The sequence below is a fragment of the Micrasema longulum genome, unplaced genomic scaffold, assembly GCF_059751315.1.
Source record: "Micrasema longulum isolate JH-2025_06_02 unplaced genomic scaffold, ASM5975131v1 h1tg001611l, whole genome shotgun sequence".
NCBI classification, from domain to species: Eukaryota; Metazoa; Arthropoda; class Insecta; order Trichoptera; family Brachycentridae; genus Micrasema; species Micrasema longulum.
In genome coordinates this window covers 232,990-258,456 of record NW_028278792.1, presented here as the reverse complement: position 1 = coordinate 258,456, position 25,467 = coordinate 232,990, and the positions used below count along the sequence as shown (strand labels likewise).

The 25,467-nt window shown below is 30.5% G+C and overlaps 1 protein-coding gene across 2 annotated transcripts in view; it reads right to left on the bottom strand.

Annotated features, from left to right (window-relative positions):
• Positions 1-482: 482 nt before the first annotated feature.
• Positions 483-25,467, bottom strand: part of LOC148274653 (uncharacterized) — a 246,872-nt gene continuing 221,887 nt past the window's right edge. Inside the window, exons 22-25 of one of the 2 annotated variants that reach the window (XM_088236825.1) lie at positions 23,170-23,319; positions 8,173-8,299; positions 7,183-7,274; positions 483-646 (exon numbers count right to left, since the gene is read on the bottom strand). In XM_088236825.1, the coding sequence (XP_088092951.1) occupies positions 595-646; positions 7,183-7,274; positions 8,173-8,299; positions 23,170-23,319 (421 nt within the window). In that variant the 3' untranslated portion in view covers positions 483-594. Of the gene's footprint in view, positions 647-7,182; positions 7,275-8,172; positions 8,300-22,204; positions 23,320-25,467 lie in introns of those variants that run through there. The other variant, XM_088236826.1, reaches the window with a different exon arrangement.

The window sequence follows — 25,467 nt, the reverse complement described above, 5'->3', positions numbered from 1 at the left end:
CACAGGGGCAATCTCAAGCGACATAAACATGCTTCACTAAAAAGAGATTTGATGCCAGCAGTAAGACTATTTTTACCTCTAATTAACGGGAAAATATTGATGAAATTGTTGATATTTTAGAGGCAAAAAAAGTATAGGCATTGGCATGTTTTTGTGAAATTGTATCTTAATCAAATTGCAATAGCATGCATTATGTATTACATATTGGAATGTGTTCCTGACAGTAGTTTGTCAATGAAATATTTATGTCATGAGATATATAACAACATATTGGAATGCATTCCCGACAGCAGTTTGTCAATTACAAGTTTATCTCATGAGATATATGATGACATATTGGAAAGTACTCCTGACAGTAGTTTGTCATGAGATGTATGACGACATATTGGAATGTATTCCTGACAGTAGTTTGTCAATTAAATATTTATGTCGTGAGATGTATGATGACATATTGTATTCGCGTTGGTAGTTTTTTAATGAAATATTTACATCAATAATGTAAATTATTTTCCAGGGCTTTATAAACTAATGATGGGACCCAATGCAGGGATCGACACATTATTCAGGATTTTCCATAGCGGTTCAGTGAAGTCTTCAGGCGTCTGAAGAAGAACGTTGGAAAATATTTAAAGGATTGGGGTCCGAGCTGAAATCATAAACAATAAACGCATTAAAACTATATCAGTATTATTAATTATAATTAGATAATATCTACACAAAGCTTCATAGAAATACACATAGTTTTAAAACAAACCAAATAAAGGGTTCAGAAAATTTAACACATAACAGGATAGAAATAACAAAGACAAAGTAAATAAACAAATGCATATATAGAAGAGAAGCTTAAGTTAGTTTATTAAATATGAAAATAAATTAATGACAAAATGAGAAACAATAAATAGGTACATTAGGGTTTGCTGGCAATCAATAGTTTTTCTAGAAATTAACTGTATCCAAGTATGTAAATAAATGGAAATCAAAATACAGATGCAAAAACACATTTAGAATACTTCTAAAGGCATTATTGATAAAATAGAGAAAGTAGTGACTTAATTTTTTGGTCTGTCTTCTTGTTCTCGAAAGAAGGTGCAACGATTTACAATGATGTTTTTAAATGACTATGCGCCGGGACATTAATTTATAACTTTACTAGGTGGGATCATAATAAGTAACAATGAAAAGCACAATTCCAGGGACAAAAATCATTTTATCCTTCAACATAGTCTCCTTTTAGTTTGATACAACGAATACAGCAATTTTTCAGTTTTTTTTATTCTTTGTGGAAAATATGGTTCTGGCAACTTTGCAAAATAGCCCTCTGTTTCAACTGAACATTCTCATTCAGTGCAAATCGCTTTCCACCAAGCAATTTATTTGAATTTGGGAACAAATAGAGTCGTACAGGGGCAGATCCGGAGAATAAGGTGGATGAGAAACTAATTCAAAATTTAATTCATTCAATTTAGCCATTGTTTCCCTGGATGAATGAGCTAGGGCACTATTGTGATGGAAGATAATATTTTTATTGCAAATGATTGTATTCAGTAATTTTTGCCATCCATCAATCGAGGACAGTGGTGTATCAACGCAAAAACTAGCAAGGATTGTGCTTAAAAAGCCTCAAACAAGCTTTTGAACCGCAAACTTGCTGCCACTTTTGGTCGACCGTAAAGTAATCACCGCACCTATCGGACGGAGATCTTTCTTATATGCAAATATTTGTGCAAGATATTCTCAACTTGTTCACAACATCTCAAAAGCTGAGATGTTTACCATTTCCACAATCTCGGCCACTTTCACTTTGGGATCAACCATAGCAATATGGTGAATTTTTCCAATACATTCTAGAATTGTGACCTTATTCAGGCATTCAGTTCGGTGCTAATCATAAATGTTTGGACGACCACGTCTGAATTCAGCTGTCCACCGTCTTTTGGTTCTGTATGACTTGCTTAACTTGTTTTTTCTTTCAAAAAGTAATAATGATATTCGACTTGATCCATTTTTTTCAATAGCATGAAACTGCACAACTTGCAAATGGTCTCACAGGGCCAAAACACACTGAAATTGGTTGAAATTTTGACAGCCGCATTATAACAGATTGTATTTGAGAGGAATGTTATTTTTTAAACTCGACCCAGTTAATTAATACACATATTATATTTCTTAGAAGTGAACGAAAACAAATCTGATCTGTCTCATTTTGAATTATGATTTTAATAATTTAATTTTGCTGTTGAGAAAATCCTCATTATATCTATGCTTACATACATCAATTTCAAAACTACGTAAAAATGTTTCAAATTATCCACTTACCTGCACACAAATATTATTTATCAAATTACCAAACTAAATATAAAAAATATAATGTCCGTTATAAATTAATATATAACAACAGGAAGTACAAAAGAGAGCATGGCCCATGTTGATCCCAAATAACAAGTGCACAACATCCCCACTATTCTGACGTCATAAGCAAAAAGGCATTTTTAGTCAGAAATTACGAAACGAGTTGTACAAGAAATTACAAACCATTTGGTATACATATAGTAATGAGCATTAAAAAAATATTTCAGTATGAAAAACTATATAATGTTTTTTAAGCCATAACACAATATCTAGAGATCCATAAGCAAAAACTCAGTGTAGATATGACTAACAGGTTGTATGCTTTAGAAACAATTGACAAACTGTGTTTTTAATTATGATTATTTACAGTTTTTTTTTATTTGCATAAAGTTGACAAATGATAAAAAGTGTCATATTGCTTATATGACTTTTGCAAAAAACCTGCCTTTTTGCTTATGACATCAGTATTGTGTTAAAGTTGACTATTTACATTTGTATGTATGATTTTGATATGAAAACTTTTAAAGTATTGCATAGGTTTGATAATATGCGCCAACGCAAGGAGTTGTTGATTCGATTTCATATAACTATATTTCCTGAATTTATTCGTTGAATGTAACTGATCTACAAATCAATTGCCAGAGTAGGTCCGAAGGTTTCATTATAGAATCTCTTATGAGAAAGAGCATTTGTCATAGATATCACGGATTGCAAGTTGGATATCTCTGAGAAGAAAAAACACGCTTATTCAGGTTTGAAATGAGACCAGCAATCCAATAGATGTTTGCTGTTCAGACAAAGGAGGTCACATTTAACATTTATACAAACTCTATTTTTGTTAACTTTAATGTGAATATTAAAAGAAATTTATTTTATATTTGTTGCAAGTTCTCAGCATGAAATAAAGACATACAAAATTGGGCCCATCATATTTAAGAAACCTAATATTTCTTGTTGTTATATATTAATATTTCATTATATAACTGGTCAAACAAGCAGAGAGAACGAAATATTTTCTAGAATACCTACATTCAAAAGCTTACTATTCCTTGGCTGTCTTAAGGATCTTCAGGTTGGGGCTCTGATACCAACATAAGGCTACGGAATGGAAGGAAATAAAATATAACAATTCGAAATGAATTGCAAACAAAACACTGACACTGATACGATCAATTTATTTTTGCAGTATTTATTATTAGAAATTATAAAATTTGACAGTCAGTGTTCAGTAACATGATTTTTACTGTTTAGTTTACATCAGTAAATAATTAATGTATTTTTTAGCATTCAAATTCAACAGTTAATTTATCACTTAGATTAAAAACAAATATGCAAATTATTTTTTTAATTAAGAAAAACTAATATTATCTAAAATAACTTTGTTAATAGAACGCATTTTTTCTCATTTTAATTCTGCATCAATAAAGTTCTAGTACTAAATTAATATATGGTTGCGTTAAAAGGTTGTAAAAATTAAAAAATATGTGATATTAGCATCGTACATATCGTTGATGGCAATCCATCACTGCGTATATAATATCACGACCTGAGTCATCCAGATATGCCATTTGGTGGCAAATATATTCAAACTTTGCTAGTAACAACACAGGACTTTAAGTCCCATGGAGTTGGGACATGTATCTCAAAAAATGTGTAATAAAATGTCCGTAAGTACATAAATAATAATAATAATAACAAGAATAAACATTATACCGAACTGGAAATGAAAATTTAAATGTAAAAAAAATATTGCCATTATTTTACTGAACACACATTGAAATAAATGTTTTTTCTCTCTCAAAGTGGTCAAGTTTGACTTACACGGAGACGGATTGCCTTCAATGATTTATGTAAAATAGCACCACGACAGTAAACATGAAATTAGGTAAAGGACAAATGCAAAGTAGCTATAGGAGCAAAATCCTGTTTTGATTATTAAAAAAAATATTTATTGACATTCTTAAAATTCTAGTAAAAAAAAAAACATATTTTGGAGGAATTTTCGGCTAGTCATAAATAACTGTGCTGGTAAATGGGAACCGAGTTGTGGTAGAAAGGGGCGTGATCTTGGACTTTTGGTCTGTGACACTACTGCAGGACCACAACCCGGAATGATACGTAAATTAAGTATGTAAATATGATTACTTTGGTTTTTAATTATGCTAATACTAGCGCATACTTCAAAATTAGTACACTAAATAGATCGCAAACATACTACGTATTTGTATGTCCTTTACAGCATTCCAAATTTCCCGTGGCAGTGCCTATCAAGAAACCTATATTTACAACAAATTGTAATAACTTGAACATTTTGCAATAACTTTGAAAAAACAAACTATCCAATTAATTTACAAATTTAATATGTTTAATTATTTTTAAAAAATTACATTTCAATTGGCAGTCTATTATTTTTAATGTTAAGCCTTTGTTAAAAATTAGTTAAATACAGATATAAAAACTATGAGTTTGTTTTGTAAATATGAAAAGCATTAAAAACAATTTTATAATCTGTGTAAGGAAGCAGTGTTTTTGTCCAGGCGGATGAAGAGTACAGTTCAGAATCCTAGATGAGTGTTTTTGACTCGATGCTGCTCTCAGGTGAAAATCCTGAATAAGGAAATTGAGTGGAGATAAATCCGCCTCGCTTGTGTAGTGGTTGGTGCGTTTGCCTTCCATTCATAAGGTCCTGGTTCGATTCTTGTTCAGGTGAATGTGAAATATTGGTTTAGAAGGTTGTTTAAACTGCATTATTTCATTGTCTATGGACTGGCACCTGAAGAGTCAGATTACCTTACCTTCGTATAACAGATGATTGAATTACACCGCATTTGGTGTACCAATTTTAGACCTTCAATTAATAAACGGGTTATTCAAAAAAATAATAAGTGTGTACATTAAAATCATATGCCTGTCCAAGGACTGTAGAATTATGCAGCACAACACCTTATTTAAAATAAATATTTTATGTCGGCCTTCCCGGGAATCAAGCTTTAAGTCTTGTTTTGCAGAATAGAAATGGCCTGAACAGCATTTAACAAAATGAAAAATCTTCTTTGTGGCGATAAAACAAACCTTAAGCTGAGACAACGAATGGTCAAATGTTGTATATGGTCTGTCTTACTGTACGGTCAATATTATAACCCGCCTTGAAGCATTTGAAATGCGGATCCACCGAAGAATGTTAAGAATATCTTGGACCGATATGATAACCAACAATGAAGTATTACGTAGAGCCAATACGAAGAAGAGAACTTTTTACCACCACTAAGCTCCGTAAGATATCATATTTTGGCCATGTGTTGAGAGGTGATAAATATTCAATACTTCAGCTTGAGGGATCGGAAGAAAACAGCTTTCCTGGCTTCAAAACATCTGAGCATGGACCAGGATTAGAACTGTTGAGGAGCTGCTTCGCACTGCTCAGGATATGGAAGCTTTCTCCCGAGCTGTCATGAACGTCGGGGGGAAGAAGAAATAATTTTAAATAACTCCAATTAACTAATCGCAAATCGGGATAATCTTCCAATGGATCATATCCCAAAAACCTCATGTGTGGTAGGCGAAGGTGCCAACCAAACCACTACGTCGCGGACTTATTGATTTTCTTTTTTAAGATACCTAAGAGTAGCCATCGGGTTGAAAACACTCAACCAGAATTCTGGTTCTATTTCACACACGAAACTGTATTCTTCATCGTTCTGTGTGTGTGATCTTAAGAGGATACGCAGTAGGTAAGAATTTTGACAAATAGGCATTTGAACAATGTATTTTTGTCACTCTTTTGCAGATGCCTCCCCAAAACAGTGCAAAAAAAAGACAACTGAACGACAGACTGATTTTTCATAAATTAAATCAACAAAATCGATGTTTTGCTGTCCTGATTTCCGCACCTCAAACCTGAACCGATTTTTATGTTTTTTTTTTATTTGTAAAAGTATCAGTGTAAAATCTTCAGTGTCAGTACCTTTTCAGTTTATCAACATTATTTATCATTTTATATACCGTATGTCTACGTACGGGTTTTTGGATGGTCCTAGATCCAATAAGAAACAATTTATCAAAAAAGCAAATTGATAGATGCACCCCCATTGTAAATATCTAGTGTGTAAAAAAAAATCATTGCTCTAGTGCCGTAATCCAGGGAGAAAATCTGAAACTATGTTTGTAAGAAGAAAAGTAAGACCGCGTATCCTCTTAAAGTGTATCTTAATTTTGATTATATAAATAGAACAAAAAAACTCAAGGCAGATGATGTATTTTATAGTTTGTAGAGATAAATAAATTTAGAAATAATTTCTATGTAAGCTTGTGATATCTAAGAATTAGCGGTGGTGTCTGATTAAAGCAAACTGGTAAGATTTAGGTGAATATGCTCCTAGTTTGTTAAAACAATAGAATGAAGCTTGTTCATGTTTCAAGGTAATATCAATTTGATATGCAATAATTGTCCTTTTTTTTAAATAACTCATTCAAATTTGATCCTCGCATAACTTGAAGGTGTTTCTTTGAAGAACGTTAAGAGTGAAGCAAAATGGCGTATAAAACTAAGTTTTCAAGTAATCAATCATTTTTGATACTATTGGGATTAATTTGACCAATTAGTAAAAAATATTTTTAAAATCAAAGTGTAATTCTAATAATGTACTTGTTTACTTATATTATGTATTGTGTATTCTGTACACACTTGTATTTAGTAGTTAAACATATATATTTATTTATGTTTATATAAATTGTGTTCTCAGTATGGACATATCGGTGAAATGACTTAAATATAACTATACTTTATTATCAAAGTAAAATAAAAATAATGTGAATATTTGGTATAATCCTCACCTCATGGGGATAGTCAGAAAGTTTTGGTTATCCAGATTACCGGACCCTCCGGATACAGGATAAGAAGGATTCGGAGTAGACCTTGATGGAGACTGTAATGTTTTACATAGTTAATTCATATATATTTTATTTGACAAATGAGTACATGTTTATTTAACTTTGTTTTTTCTATACGAATACCTTACCGAGCGAAACCCAATTTGAAACATTCATTTACAAAATTTGATATATGTATCCGGTAATTGTACAATAAGGCATGTGCGTATAATAAGTTACATAAAAATGTAATTCCAATATTTTCATTGTACTTAAAAATTTGCTGATGGTTAATAAAAACAAACCAACATTATTTGTATCAAATATTTCATAAATGAATGTGCATTGAATTCCTGGATAAATATTTTTAAATTCAGAGGTGTAAACGATGAAATAATAAACAAATAATCATTATAATACATAATCACAATATAACAATGCTCATCATCATCAGTCCTCTTGTGTCCAATGGTGAAGATGGGTCTCCCCTTAAATTTCCACATCTCCCTATCTTGAGCGAACCGCATCCAATCATTTCTTGCAACCTGTCTTATATCATCAGACTGTAAATCATTGCCTGTGGCCTGCCAACACTTGTCTATTCTGGGTCGCTATTCCAAGTATGTTTTACTCCATCTAAAGTCGGTGCCATGTTTGCCTATTCCTTTATCTGCACTTAATGATGTATGGAGATCTGGGTTGGTATACTTTTATGTTACAATTGAACCTTACCTCCATTGATTATAACATAAAGGTTAGATGACCAGTCTTAAGCTTCAAGTACCAACCCAGGGATTATGAAATATTTCAGAGAATAATCATTTTTTTAAATGAATGTTTCATGTTGATGTGTTGGGAATCAGACCTGGGGCCTTATGCATGCTAGTCAAATACACTAACTATTATATCCAGAAGCAAACAATTGAACACAATTAAAATATAAAAAAGACTTACAGCAACTTTGCTGCTTGGTGGATGGGCGTACGGATTAGGACTCGAGTCCCTGGAGACATTCCGACTCTTTACGAGGGGGGGATTTTTAACGGGAGATGAAAATGCCATCCCACGGCGTAGAGAGGCCCTAAAAATTTTTGAATACTAATTATTATCATGATTCAAAGTAAAAATAAGTCAAGCAAACATTCAATAACATCAAGGAAAGAATGGTAAAATAATCACATTGAGTAAAACAAGAACCAACATGTTCCTTATCGCAAATAGCACGCAAATTACAACAGCATATTTAAGTGTTCATGAATTTATACACACTAACTTATTATTATTATTTATTTCATGAACTTATGTAACATTCGTAATGGATCCTTTTCTAAGTGGCAATATCTTCCGATTGTGGAGAATGAGATTAAGATTTTTGATTCTCAACTGTTCCTCTCCAACAAGCAGATATTAGTTATAATATTAACTCATATTTTGCAAAGTTTGCAGAAATTGAGATTAGTATTAGCCATTGTTACATGAAGCAAGATTGCTAAGCTGAATTGAAAATTAAATCTAATTTTAAGCTTAATTATTGTTTGTTTTATCTATCGTACAAACACAACTTCCAAAAATCTTAGTAAAAAGTTGCTCTAATACGGTGTATATATTTTTTTATAAAGCGGTAAGGAAGATGTTAGAAGTAATAAGAAAAAGAACAGGTAGGGTTAAAGTATTCAATTTAGATACTGCACTGCAAGCTGCATAGTAAATGGATAAAATATTAAATCAAAGAAAACCTTTTCATGTACGAAATTTTGATCATTCCATTTGCCGAATAACGCGAGAAAATATCTGAAAGTCATGCATAAAAAATTAAATAAACATGATTCGCATCTATTGAAAAAGAAGAGGAAAATGTTTTTCAGAGCATGCAAATGAAACATTTAAATAATTGTGACCTCAAAACTTACTTAATATTTTTAATAAAGCCTGATGGTGTTTCTCCGGTACTACGATAACTGCGCCGTGTATTATGGAACGTACTAGTTTCGATGTTCAGAGCTTCGAGCTCTGAAACAACGGGCATTTTACGAGTGACACCCGTGTCAACATTTTTACGCATTCCTTGGAAAATCGTTTTTTTTAACTTTGCAAACCTGTCAACAAGTGAGAATTTTAAAAACACAGAAAAACCTAACTTTGGTTCAGGCATGTCCATAATTATTTTCAACACAAAAATAAAATTTTATAAATACAAGGGTATATCAAATGAAAACCTCAAAAGTGTAATAAAATTTCTAAGAGTTGTATGGTTGGTTTCACGTGTGGAAGTTGTGTTCCTTGAGTTTCACAAAATGATTGACAGGTGGTATCACAACTCAAGGGATGGTAGCATCATTATCAACTTCTCTTTTTTATACTTTCATAATTAACCTTACATTTAATTGCTTTTTAATATGGAAACTTCACTGGTCCATTAGAATTAAGTCCAATCGTGTAAAATATTAAACTTTGTAACTGTACTGTATGTTTCCTGAATAAACGAAAATAAAAATAAAATAAAATACACCACATTAGGCAACGATCTGTGAGGTATACTGAAGGTGACAAACCAATTAAAATTCATTGTAAAATGACAGTAATTAAGGTGCCTATAGATACTTGTCACGATGGATTTGAGTGTTTTCCCTATGCGGACGTGGACGTCACCAGCAGGAAAATTTATTAATATTGTTTTTAATCTAATATATTTATTTGAATTATCCTTAGTGAACTTCGTATTAATTGTATCACATTAGAAAGTCATGTTTATATACAACACTTCTAAACAAATTCAGTGAGGAAGTTCAGTGCTATGAGAAATTTTATATCAACAATGTTTTTATACATAAGGTAAAAATTAGCATTAATTATGCGGCGAAGTTTATCAAAAATGTATTAATAAAAAGAAACTACTTGGAAATGTCTAAAGTTCATGTTATAGTTCAACTATAGCATTGTTATGTGGTGTGATAGATTTCCGGATTCCGAGTAGACATTTTTTCAATGTTTAGTGTATTTTGACAGTTACGGGGTTCTACTTTGAAATGTCAGCACAATTCACCAATGACAACCGTGACGGGCGGAGTAATTTCAAAATTACAAAACCTTAAAAAAATTATAGCGATGATAATACAATACCTATTTATTTTTAATTTTGCCCTCGTTTGATAGTATATTAACAAATAAAAAAAAAACAACTATACTTTCTCATTGAATGTCCTGAAAAGTATTTTTTTTACTGAACAATAATTTACACCATTGCTATTGATATGTATAATGAGGAACTTCAGCCCTACGGGAAATTGGATACAAAAAATGTTTTCTTACGTGCGGTAAAAATTAGAGCATTAAATTGTACTGCAAAATTTCTTGAAAATGTACAAAAAATATAATATTTAAAAAAAAAAAAAGGCACTACTTTGAACGACGTCACTGGTTCATATGAACCATCCAACGATATGAGAGCTTTGAAGGATATCCGGTTTGGTCACCGTAAACGAACCAATCGGAAGAACTGTCAGAGAACAACCTCTGACGTCACACGCAGAGTTATTTAAGAAATAAAAAACTTTAAAAAATCAAACCGCTGATAATATGATTTATAAAAAATAAATATTAAAACTGTCTATTTATTATAGGAGCAAAAATTCATAAACATTTCTTGTATACCCACGAACAGGCCATGCCTTTGTGGGATTTTTAGTTTACTATTTTTACTGTTAATATGTATTTCATTTCTATGTAATTATCCTTTATTTTTTAATACTCTGTTTTACCTCTTATGTATACTGTAAAAAATATATATATATATAAAAGAAAAAAAAGAATTTGGGCTTAGTGTAATATTCTATTAACGAATAAATAAAAGAAAAAAAAAACACTGAACTTCCTCATTGTACCGTAAATTATTATAAATAAACATGCAAATGAATGATTTTTTCTAAATTATGACAACATGAAATTTATAACAAATTTAAGATTTTCATTTGATACAGCCTAATAAATGGATGCACCTACAATTGAATTATAAAGTCAACTAAAGTGCCAACTCCTTTATCTTTAACAAATTCGGTCATTATTTCCAATAGAGATTTCGCAATTGTTAACGATAACTTTATTATTATGCACTAAAAAGTTTTTTCAGGATGCTGCATTTTATATTTTTAAAATTTAGGATAGAATTTTGATAAATATATGGGCACACAAAATGTACATGTCATTAAAAGTGGTTACTAATCAGAAAAATTAGAAGAAGTATTTAAATTAAAAATTGACATCATATTCACTTATCCGAGTTGTTTTTGAAAAAAAAATATTGTCTCTCTCCCTTGGTAATGTTAGGTATCACGTATCACACACAAAATTAGAATGTTATTTATCCTGAAAATAAGTCAGTCGACTCAAAATTGGTACCTAGAAATAAACAGATAATCCAGTGGTTTATTAAAAATGAAGAATACACAATTATTCATGACAGAAAAATAAATCTTTCATAAATAGGTAATCAGAATAAGGTCCTTGGATCTGTAATATATTGTGGGTCATTTTTTTAAATTTTGACAAACCATCATAAAGTGCTCTTCCTTTTATCAATGAAAATGGAATCTTTTGTATCTACTCCCATTATGGTGTCCTATTTTATCTAACCGGGTTATCTGTAGCTTAATTCTGTCAAAACTTTGTTTCATAAGTTCGTTCCTTTCTCATGTATCCATCTCAATTTAAGGCAATAAAAATCGTATTTCGCTCTCATTCCCGCTCATAGGATACACATTAATTAGCAAAATAATTTATTTACAGAATCAGACTACTGTTATGTATACCCCGATAACATTTCTCTTGTCAGGCAATTAAATATTTTATATGTGTAATAAATCGACCTTATTGGCATTTAAAAAAATTGCTTTTTAAATATTAGCCCATGTAAGGCCACTGCAGGACATAGACTGTACTGCCTCTCCTCCATTCTTATGATGTGTCTCACGATATACTTTTGAAAATCATTCATCCATTTATCGTATTTTATTCCTAGGACTTTGTCCATCTATCGCCTAACATTGGAGCAATGTTACCTGCTCATTTCTAATTCAACCACCCAATCCTTGATAGTTACATATTTTGATTTGGTTGACGACTAAATCAAATAAACAAAACATGTTTGTGTCTTTTAATTATATTCGAAACAGTACAAATACCTCCCTTCTATGCCAATTGCAACTTATAGAAGTCTTGTTTGGTTAGTCTTTTCTCCATTTGAGGGGTTTGGAATGGGTCTTCAAAATTTTTGTGCTGTGTTTTACATCATTCAATCATTAGTGGTATGAAGATAGTTAGTTTTAATGTATGCCGAACAAAATCAATCTTTTTCTTGTGGTTATTTGAGGTTCTTCATTACTGTTGAATCGTAAACTATGTTCTTCATACAGACATGAGAGGAGATATATTTTAACTTTCTGTGTCATCGCTTTTGAAGAGAACTATACATAATTATTACGTTGCTTTGGTTTAATTATAAAAATCCCTAACCCAAGGATTCATTAAACATAATTAAAGCCGAGGTGTTGAGCCTTCACCACAAATGGAGATTTTTTTTATAGCCGTAGTTTACAGATTCTTATTACTTTTAAGATTGTCAAGAAACTAGTAAACAACATTCAATGTTTTTAAAAAAAATTGTATCTAAACACTCTCTCGCATTAACATAAAGAAATGTGTTTTCCGCTTGATTTTAGCTTTTACTACCTTTTGCAAGTACATATGTGCTGTATTTGAATAAAAAAGTCATCAGAAAAACATATTATTTGTAAGGTTGATCCTGCTCGGAGAGGAAGTGTTTTTTATTTATCCAATTATTTTCATATTTATGAAATTTTGTAATGTCTGGCATAAAATATGTATGCCTCTTACTCTGACATTATTTGACACACAAGAGATATTACAGAGCCAATGACAATAATATAATCGGTGTTGTATTAAAGGTTTCCCTTGAATAAGGGTCTATATAATGTCAGCCATTATATAATATCACTGTTCAACAAGTTGTATTTTCATGTACAAAATATAAAAAATATCATCATTTTTTGAGAAACTGTGATACGTTAATTTTGTTATATATCAGAAATATGCATTCAGTTTTCAAAAAAATTTTTTTTATAAAGAATTAAGAAATACAATTATTTTGATTTTGAATAAGGTATAAAGTTGCTTCATTGACTACAAGATTATTTATACAACATTTTAAAAACTAACAGTGCCATTTATATATTTTTTTTAAAATGCAAAAAATAATAAGAAAAATAAGACAAAATCAATTTTTGCCAAAAAATAAAACAAACATTAAAAAGGAGTTTTTATTTGGAGTGTTCAACACAAAAAATAATTATTAAAAAAATAAACAAATCATTTTATTTTTAAAAAATACAAGTATGAAGAAAAATATGACAATGAATTTTTGACATAAAATAAAACAAATAATAAAAAACATTTTCATTCAAAAAGAGTTATAAACAAATAATAAATATTACAAATCATAAACATGACAAATAATAAACATTACAAATAATAAACGAAAACCGGTTTCAGAAACAAAGCACATTTTCTTTGTAATTAAGTAATCAAATAAAATATCTTTAATAAGTGAGTAAGCAGAATTTTGACCTTATGGGTAATGGCAGACCCACCGAAGACATGCAAATTGTAGTACAAACAATAAAAAATATATATATATAAGAATACTATATTTTCAGTATGAAGTAGAGTATATAGCCGTTGTAGAGGAAAGCATTTTTCTGAATTCACAGTGAAATTATGATCGGGTGCTATCTTATGAATAGCAAAACTTGTAAAATAGTATCACAATGATAGTTTTTGTTTAATAGTTGTTTTGAAAATAATACCAATAAAATTAATATCTACCACATCAACCAGGTTTAGGACAAAGGCTCAAACCACAATTCTGGAAAAAGATGTTTCATGATTTGAAATGTGTTTTAAACCAATTGTGTAGGTCTTAAATGCATTCTAGCTAAAGGATTTGAAAAGCAAACTTCTACGCAATTGATTTAAAAACACATTTCAAATAATAAAACCGCTTTTTCTATAATTGTGGTTTTAAGCCTCCGTCTTGAATGCTGGCGATATGCATTTTAATGGTAAAATTTTAAATCACGATTTCGATTTGAATATTACATTTGATAAATGAAACATAATATATAGACCTCTACTCATGGGACATCTTATATTATAATATTTAGATAAACAATTGAGCAGAGGTCTGCAACGTGGTGCCAGGCCAGTAAACGGAAAGTGTCAGATAATCACAAATAATTATGATAGAGAAAAGAAGATTTAAAAATTGTATACTAAATTTTGTATTGAGCTCCTTTAAGAGTTGTTGACCTCTGCCTAAGAATATCTTTGTTTATTTAGTAATATCTGTGAAAAGTTTAAACACATGAATATAACACTGCCTTGTGCTAATGCTGCATGAGCCGTTTATGGTATGAATAAACATTATCTTAGCTTAGTTATACCCAGCCATACGGAGTTCATGGCTGAATTTAAAATTAACTCTAACAAGTTGTGGGTAAATTTACATAAATGTCACAAAAGAAGAAAAAATCTACGCTTCATCTTAAAGAAAAATTATTCATATTTTCTACGAAATGTGTATACAGTAAGGGACTTATTCACATGTCATCATAAGATGACACTATCAGTTGTTGTCACAATGAAATGACACTCGGGGGTGTAGGTCATAAGTTCAATACAAATATCAACATAAAAATTTCCTTAATTACACCTAAGATTTATGAAGGCAAGATGATCAGTATTATGCTTCAGAGCCTCTGGGGACTATGAAATAATGCAGTATTAAAACATCTTATTGAATATGTATTTTTGAAATTGAGACCCTAAGCATTGTAGGCAAATGCACTAATCACAGTAAACTCAAATTATCGAGATTTATGAGTGACAGATTTGATTGTTTTTTAACTCTTTGGACGCGGCTGTAACATATGTTGCTATCCGACGTTCCATACTAGATTTCCTACCGTTCAAAGCGAACATAAACAATGTTGTTATGCTGGCCTTTGGCGGCCGATAAAATCGTTAACTTCTACCTTATGACGTTTCAACTCTAATAAGTGTACAGGATATTTCATGCTACTAATGCCATCTACGGTTTAATAGACAAAATTATATGTTTGTTTACTAAAAATCGAGATCTAAGAGATCACTTACTCGGGTTGCGAACCTAAGAAAACAGCTAATCAGTTTGAAATTCTGGCGGGCTTACTTTGACCAATAGTATCTCGCCGGGTTCTTTCCAGTAACTACGTCAGCGTAGCATTGTGCGCGGATAGGATATACACAGCGGCGAATATTTTGATTTGCAATTTTTTAAATACTTTCAAATTTTTATAGGTCCCTAATTAAATTTAGTTAAGTGCGTGACTTTAGGAAAAATTTTATTAAAACATTGTGTAGTGGTAAGTGTTTTTTGAGACAAACATTTCTTTAAAAAATATGTGTCAGAAATTCTTTTGTTGGTAAACCGTTTTATAAAGTATGTTTTTACTAGAAAAAAAAAATGTATTCAGTTTTATCAACAGTGTTTTGAGTCGGTCCAAATTTTTGTATACAAGAACTGGAATAAACCCCTTAGGGAGCTGTTAATATGAACATATTACAACAGAGATGGAGAACATTTTAGGGAAGGGAATATAGAAGTCTAGACATTTACAGAGCTTATTATTGTTGGCTGGTTTAAGTGACCACTTTTCACGCTGTGTAACATTTACCATTCTGTCTATTATATCAGCTCTTTAACTTCACAAACATCAACCGACGGAAGAATTGGAGGAATATAGATGAATATATTTATTTTATTTGACACTTTATATACATATACAATATATATACATATAAGGGCGGGCATATTGCCTTAAGGCAATTTCTTCCTATCTACCCAAACCGTTCAGTTTGAGAAAATTATAAATACATTGACATATTGAATCTTACAATTTTATACAAAAAATAAAAGCAAAGACTAACAAAAATAAATATCTATAATTTTTTAAAAAATAACACTATACTATGAAGAGAATATAGATAGTGAATGTTACCCAGTGTGTTATGTGGAAACTTAAACCACCAATGACAGGTCATAAGTCCTGTAGATGTATGACTTCTATATTCCATTTTCTTAAATGTTCTCCATATTTGTTGTAATATGTTCAGTATACAGTTTTCATCAGCATCATTATTTCCGTTTTGCACCTAATGATGCATAGGGCACTGCATTGTTACACCAATCGTAGCGTATCTTGATATTTTTTTATACATGGGGGTAAGATGATCAGTCTTACGCTTTAGATACCAGTCCAGGGACTATAAAATATTCTTGTGTAAAAAAATCATTATAAATAAACATTTTATGTCAACCATGTCGGTAATTGAACCCGAGACCTCTAGCTTGGTAGCCAACCGCGCTGACCATTACACCACGAGGCCGACATATAGTTTATACAGTTTTAATAATTGTTAAATACATTTTGAGCATCGAAATTACGAACGATTAGATTTTGTGAAAGTGATCGTTTAAAAAATATTGTATTTATAAAGACGCACAAAATTTGGTTGACGAAGAAATTGCTGAAATAATTTGAGAATTGGACTCCGGTTACGAAATATTGTCTAAGAATGAAAACAATACACAAAGGTAGGTGATTTTATTCGATATGGAAACAGAATCTGTTGAGGACCGTGTTGAAAAAAGGGAACAATTAAATTCATGAAAATCGTGACCTCGTATTCCCATTATACACAAATTCTATGATTTTCAATCAAGTATTAGTGTCAACAGTCGCTCTAGCAATAATTGAACGGGATTTTTTTGAGCATTTCTTAAAGATTAAGATAATGAGCGCGATAGTTTCATTTAATGTATTTAAATAATATACAAGTAAAGAATAAGGGCTAAGTTCTTGCACACACAAATAGAAAGCCAGGAATACCAGGTATTGTTGATAAATTCACCTGGTCTATTAAGAAGTATAGGAATTAAAAAAATATATAAAATTCAGGCGTTGTCTAGTATGTAGGTGAAATAATTCAATTAGATGAATCTCAGCCGCATGAATAAAGGTTTCAGCTCTTTAACTCTACAAACATCAACAGGTGAAAACATTTAAAAACTATTGATGTTTAAATATGGGCAGAATAGTGAATATTACACAGTGTGTAAAGTGGCCACTTAAACCAACCAATGACAGGTCATAAGCCCTATAGATGCCTAGACTTGTATATTACCTTTTCTAAAAGATTCTTCATCTATGTTGTAATATGTTAATATTAACAGCTTCCAAGGGAGTTAAATCCAGTCCATGTCTACAAAAATTTGGACAAACTCAAAATATTGTTGTTAAATAATAAGTAGTCGAGTATTTCTTTTTTTTTATAAAAAAAATAAAGTGTTTTAATGATTTGTATTTATTAAATTATTTTTATTAATTTTAATCAGTAACCGGCAAAACAATACCATTTTCAGATTTTCAAGAAAATGTGGCAACGCAACTATTTGCGAATTATAAAGACGTTAAATCCCACAGTTTCGGCAAGCTGGACTTCACACAGAATTTTCCCGATGGAAATAATGGATCACATTTACGGGTTAATTCCGTCGAACCCTAAAAAAAACGCTACGAAGACGTTATCATGTTTGTGGGAACACAAAATTAAACCAATAAAACTAAAATTTACTCGATAGGTTTGCTCTCCACAGATATATTATGTATTATTGTGTGAACAACAAGTTTGTCTTAAGGCATATAAACATTTATCTTATTTAAACTTTTAATTTTTATAAATCAGAAAAATTTGTGTTTTTTTACAGATATTACTAACATAACAGAGATGTAGTAAAAGAGTATACAATAATCAAATAGATGTTAGAATGAAATGGTTGTTAAATTTATTTATACAACTTTTCATATACAGCTTAACATATTATTAAATATGCAAGCGTATTTTAAATATCACTAAATATTTGTATAATTTATTTAATGGAATTTGTTTTGAGAATTTTGTGTTCTGAAACGGCGTTATTATAAATCCTGAAAGAATGCAGTAAAGCTATTTTTTAAAAGAAAACATACATTTATAAACATCTATAATAATGAAATTGTAATGTAAAAATTTAATTTGATGTATTTTTATGTATTTAAACATTTTAAAAGTATTTCTATGGACCAAAGAATAAAATGAAATGCAAACAAATGAGTGCCAGAATTTTAATTTATTTTGAACATAGATGCTAATATTAGATTATTAAAAGGCGCCATTTTTATGAACAATTAAAAGAACATTAAAAAACACAATAAAATAGTTTATATGCAATTGTTTAGCAAATCTATCCAAGTCCTATTTGCGAGTATTTAGAAAAAATGCAGAACCAAATTAATATAAAAAAAGCAAAAATACGTAACAATAAGAGAAATTAAAAACCATAATTTAATATTTAAAAAACAAAACATAAAATTATTGAACTAAAACAACACAATACTTAAAACAAAAATATATAAAAACAATAATAAACTTAAATAAAAAATATTCAGTATATAGCCAACGTATTTATATGAAATAAAAACTTTTACTGCTTCAAGATTTATTTTTTTACTAAATGCTATAAATTATGTAATGTTTTCTTATGTACTTATAAATAAAATAATAATTCTAACCTCCGTTACATATTGAGAAGTTTATGAGAATAGTTGAATTGATTTAAGAGTGAATTCATGTTCGTTTGGACTATATGCTTAAAATTTTCTGCATATCGTCGGGTTACTGGCACAAGACGGTAAATACATTTTATTAATTGTGAGATATTGCACTTTTAAAGTTAAAAGCTCATTCCAAATCCATAATTCAAATAAAACTGCAAGCTGAATTTAATGAAATATTATTTTTTCATAATATAAAATATTTTTATATACTTTTTACATAGAGATTATTTATTGCCATTTAAGACGTCTAATTTTTCGCAAATTTGTAGTTACCACTTTGTGCCAGAAACTCGAGAATATAGTGAACATAATACATACATTTTTGAAATTGTATAGGTTTGTTGATTATTTCAAAAACAAAATTTTGCATTTGTGATTGAAACGAGAAACACATAATATTGAAATTAACACAAAATCACTCCACCATATGCAAGCAATGCCTTGGGTTAAAAAAAGATTAATGGGTCCATGTGAAAGTTGCAAATCTGCCACTTCATTACAAATCTGACAAAATTAGTTTTTTTTTTTAAAGAATGTTTGAAATAAATATACGCGCATCATTCGTAAATTGATATCTCCAATAGTAATGATATCTTTTGAGTAACAACATTTATCCATTATATGAATCTACAAATCCACTAGTGGGATTAAGTAGTAAATTATTTGAGACGAAATGGATATCTTGTAACTATCCGGTACTCGGCCTATCCGGTTTAATTTTACTATCCGACCGTATAGCAGCCAGCGTTCGGCAGATACCTAACATTCATTAAACTGTGAAAACTTTGTGAAATCAACGCCACTCAATCGATTTATTCATTGTTTCAAAAACTGACTTATTTGCATACAAACATTAGTCAGTTTTCAGTTTGCACGTTAGAAAAAGAATTTAACCTGCAAATATATTTTTTTTTTAAATTAAAAATACTTTTGCGTGAAAAAAATCTAGTGGTGAAACTATTCAGAACCACAGAGAGCACAAATAAGATTTAAACCCTTATTTGAGGGATACTGGGTTCTTAAATTTAATAAAATGGATTTTTATTTAATGTTAAATATGGCTATTTTTACAAACAACAGCTGATAAAACCTCAATTTTGAAGTGCATTACAGCAATCGTCCCATTTTTTATTAGTTTTTTGCCAGCCGTGACCCCATATTTTTTCCACAATTTATTTATAAGATAAGGAGCCAAATATTATTAATTTTCATTTTAAAAAACGGCATTAATGTCTCGAACATTGAAAAAATGCAATGAGCTCGTTTTTGCTGTATATCATTCAATTGATGTCATCAGTCGTTGTGCTTATACACTGATAGATTACACAAATAGGATCAAGTCTGAGACCAACTGAGTTGCACAGTTAAACCTGTGCTGTGAAAGCAGGTACTTTATAAGACATCGGGCCTTCATTCCAATATCAATATTGAAGTTTTTAGCTATTAGAAAAAAAAAAAAAAGTGTTTTTTACTCTCTTATAAAGTTGACTTCTAGCAGTTTTACAAGTTTCTTATGGACCCGATAATCATCGTACAATGCTTTCAATCTCATCAATCTTTCAAGATTCACACAAACCTGTTTTTTCATTACATAACAATTAAAACAAAATGAAATTTACCAAATAGGAATTTGACAATTTTAAAATACTAAATCTATAAAAACAAAACAGCCATTAAAATTTGTAAAAATAAAGGTTTATTTTTAAGGCTTAGATAAAAAAAAAAAAAACAACTTATTTTGTAGATTGCTAATAATGCACTTTAAATATTAATATCGCACCCCCAGTAGTAAACTGTCAGAAGTCTAAATTTGTCTGTTTTAAGTAGTGAATGCAGTTTTAATCAAATTTTTTCTCTTGAGAGACCACTGACATATCTCTGACTTTTTTTTTTAGTAAAATATGCCGAATCTTTTTGCCTTGCATTCCGCATGGACATTTCATCGTGAGCGTAGAACAACAATGGATGTGTGAAAAATGCGGTATTGACTTTCTTTTATGTTTTTGATCTTGAAAAGGTTTTACATTCTAGGTTTGAAAAAAAATATATTTATAACTAACCCAAGCATCAAAGGATATACTATTGTAATTATAGAATTGTAACACAAGATGTAAAAAAAAAAAAAATAAGCCGCTCTCAAGTAAAGTTGAAGAAAATCACATGCGTTGTTGTTCTACGATCATGACGAATTGAGTATAATATTGAGAAGAACATCATAGTTACTGCGATGTGTTCTTCTTATATTTTTATAGTCAAATGAGCAAATACTACAAAAAATCTGGGCATTATAATGTAAATTTATGAGGATAAACTAATTTTAAAATGTTTGTTTTTACTCTCCAGCAAAATGGGCAATTTAGACATACCACGTATTTCTGGGGGTGCAAAATCTGGATTATTTGCATTTTGATAGTAAAATACAAAATATGACATGTGAGGCATATAGAAACAAAAATAAGTATCCAAGAATGGATAAGGCAGATCCTGTAATGACAAATTGTGTGTATGTATAAGAATTTAAGTTTTAAGCCATTCCTTTCAGGTTATTTAGAATACACTTTTATAATTAAAATTAAGTGTTGAATATTAAATAATGCAATCTTTGTTTTACTCCAAAAAATAAAAAAGTCCAGAATTTAAGTTTCTTATTGTTTTTTAAAGACAGCGCAAAGTGAACTCTTTTATTTCTTTATGCCTCAATTACTAATTTTAAAAAAAAATTTATTCAACATCTGTTTCATGTCAACTAGATGTATTGTATGAACTTATTTAAAAATAATAAGTAAGAGATGATTTAAGCTTTGGATGTATTTACTGATGATGTAATTAGGCATACCCCACTGGATAAGATTAAATATAGAATATTGTCCAAATAAATAAATGCCTTTAAACATTTTGATTCAAATCTCTATAAACTATTATTATTTATTGATGTGGGTGAGATTCTTAAACGCCTCTTGATAAACTCAACATTTGAACATACCCAAAATATTGGTGATTAAACCAACTGGTCTAAGATAATAATTGCAAAATATTTACAGGCATTTCCTTTTTACGAGGAGGTACCCAAAAGAAACTGAACCAAATAAAAAAAAATAAGCTAAGTTAAATATTTTTCAAAAAACCTTTTACAGCCTTTAAAGTACTTTTTGTTGAAGCTAATGTTTTTGTCCAATATTTTATTTCATTGTTGGAAATATTTTCAAAATGCATTTTTTGTGATGCTTGTCAGCTCCCCCGTCGTTTTTTTCTTAACCTCAGCAACATCGTAAAACGCTTTATTTTCATGTATTTTTTCATTCAAAAGAATAAAAAGAAGTGGCAGGGGGCTAGATCAGGTGAATTGAGGGGGTGGGGCACAGAGAACATACTTTTTTTGTCAAAAAATGGCGCACAAAAATAAATATTTCTCGGTCGCGAGCTCAATATTCCATGGGAATAGTGACAAGCACACAAAAGAACTGTCATAAAACAATTCACACCAGCCAAATGGAACCTCCTCCAGCAACGACACTTGAGGTTCTGACTAATAAAAGGTAGCTCTACACGATCTTATCAGCAAAGCCCCGTACTACAAAAACTCCGCCCACCACAATATTAGTCTGGTTTCTTTTGGAAACCCCTTGTATGTATAATTAATTATAATGATCACCAATTATGACATTATTCTTGTCTATTAAAATATTTTCTAAAATTATAATATCCTCATAGTATCAAAAATAATGCACCACTGTTGCGAATGAACCAATGCAGTGCCCTAAGTACTATAAAATGTTTATAAGGGAATGATAACAATATTTTTTTTTTTCAAAAGAGATTTTTTTTTGTTTTATGAAAAAAAAAATATTTCAATTTTGGGTCCATTTTCAATGAGTAATAAATAACTGTTCTAGAAAATGGAAATAAAATTGTGGTAGAATGGGATATGAATCTTTGATATCTGATCCAGAGACTACAACACTAGCATGGAACCTGGCTTATTTATTAAGTATAAAAAACATTGCAGTGATTTTTTATAGAAACCTAGTCTAACGAGTATTAAAAAAATTGATCGAACAATTTATTTACGTATGTGACAATAATGCTATTGAATCTGTGTGCAAATACTCCTGTATTCTGGGGTATGCCTTTTACGGTGAATGATTGCAAATATGTTTCCCTGCATAATTTTAAGTTATCAGACCTTGTAGGGCTTGACGGAGGATAACTTGTGCCTCGAGACTCCGCGGTTAGTTTTTCAGATGATTTGCTGCCCATCCCATATCCACCTTGATTTGGTGTCAAGTACTTGGTACGCTGCGGTACATTCAAAGATACCTTGGGAGACCCAGGGCTGAAAATAAAAGAGCAAAAGGTTAAAATACATTTATAATGAATTATATTTATCTTTTGGTTTATATTACTAATTTATTGATTCATAATGGAATTCCATTGTAATAAAATAATGGAATTCCATTGGCGGCCTCCGTGGTGTAGTGGTCAAGATGCTTGATTCACGCACGGAAGGTTCCGGGTTCGATTTCTGGTGAGAACACAAAAATTAAAAAATGTGATTTATCTCAAGCCTGGTTGTTCTGTAATGTAATTCACCACTGTAATTAGGCCTCCTGGCCTGTTGTGGTGCAAAAAAAAAAAAGAAAAAATGAAAATGAAAGTAATTACATTAATTTGTATTGTGGTTCAGTGGTAAAGAAAAAAAATGAAAGTATAAGTTAAATATACTAATACCATAGTAGTAGTATATTTAATAGTTTATTTATTTAATCAGGAAGTTCAGTGGTTTTAATTTTTTTATTATTTGTTGAAAGACAATTTTTTTTTTATATATCGCATTATCAGCGCTAATATGAGTTTAAAAAAATTTATAACAACAACAACAATAAACTATCACGCCGTTTCTCTGTAGGGGTAGGCAGAGATGATAGAATGCCACATCACTCTATCTTTGCATACAGATCTCGCTTCCTCTACATTCATACATCTTGTCATGCACGCGCGCTGATTATTTCGACATTTGACATGTCCATCTTCAAGTATTTGTTGGATTTGGTCATGCCATGTCTTTCTCGGTCTTCCTCTATTTCAGCATCCATCAACATTCGCATTGAAAATATTCTTAGCCGTTCTTTCGCTGTCCATTCGCTCTACATGTCCAAACCAGCACAGAGCTCTTATCTTGATTTTGTCGATAATATTTGTCTCAGCCTTGCAGAATGTACGGTATAATTCAGAAATTACTTTGCATGTGACGTCACAGGTCCTTATCCGCTTATTCTTGATCGGTTTTGCTGATTGGTCTGTTGACGGTAAGTAAATCGGATATCTTTCACACCTCTCTTATCATTGGCCGATTAGTATGAACTAGTGAGACGTTCAAATTAGTTCGGCTTTATTAAAATATTTTTTTCAAACATTTTCAAGAAACTTTGCAGTACAATTTAATGCTTTAATTTTTACCGTGCGCAAGAAAACATTTTTTGTATCCAATGAGGAAGTTCAGTGGTTTTTAATTTTTTTTTATTTGTTAATAGACTGTTAAACTAAGCCAAAAAAATTTTTTTTTAATTTTTATATATCGTATTATCGGCGATACGATTTTTCAAAGTTTTGTATTTCTGAAATAACTCCGCGTGTAACGTCAGAGGTTCATTTCCGCTTATTCTCATTCAGTTCTTACCATTGGTCCAGAAGCGACAAGTAGACCGGAAATCTTCCATAGCTCTCAGATCATAGGTTTATTCACATGAACCAGTGACGTCATTTAAAGTAGTGCGTTTTTATCAAAATATTTTTTATTATTTTTTCTGTACATTTTCAAGAAACTTTGCCGTACAATTTAATGCTCTAATTTTTACCCCGCGTAAGAAAACATTTTTTGTATCAAATTTCCCGTAGGGCTGAAGTTCCTCATTTCCCGTAGGACTGAAGTTCCTGATTCTACAGTATCTAACAGCTTCTTTAAAAAAATATCAAGCTTTGTTTTTGCTCTCCTGTAAACCTCACAAAATGCAGATTCAATAGTATATGTAGGGACTGTCAATATTGATTCTAAATTTCCTGTTGACATACCATTGAAAAATTATATTTTGTACCAAGGAAGCCCGTGGAAAAGTTTGCCTGAAAACGGCATGGTCGATCTAGCGAAGTCATTTTATAAGTTGATTCTTTATTTCACAACGCTACGACTTCCGTCATTGAGTTTGATTAAAATCCGAAGATAGCCGAGAATTTATTTCTTGAAAACAGCACGGTTGATCTAAAAATGGCATTATAGATGTTGGTTCTAAATTTTACGTCTCTAATTACCATAAAAGGTGAGATTTTATGCCGAGAAGACTGGGAAAAAATTGGTTCAAAAACAACAAGGTTGATCTTAAAATAGCATTTCAAAAGTTGATTTTAAATTTTACATCGCTATAACTTATCGCCAAAAAGTTAAATTACATGTTGAAATAATTGAAACCGAGGAAGTCTGAGAAAA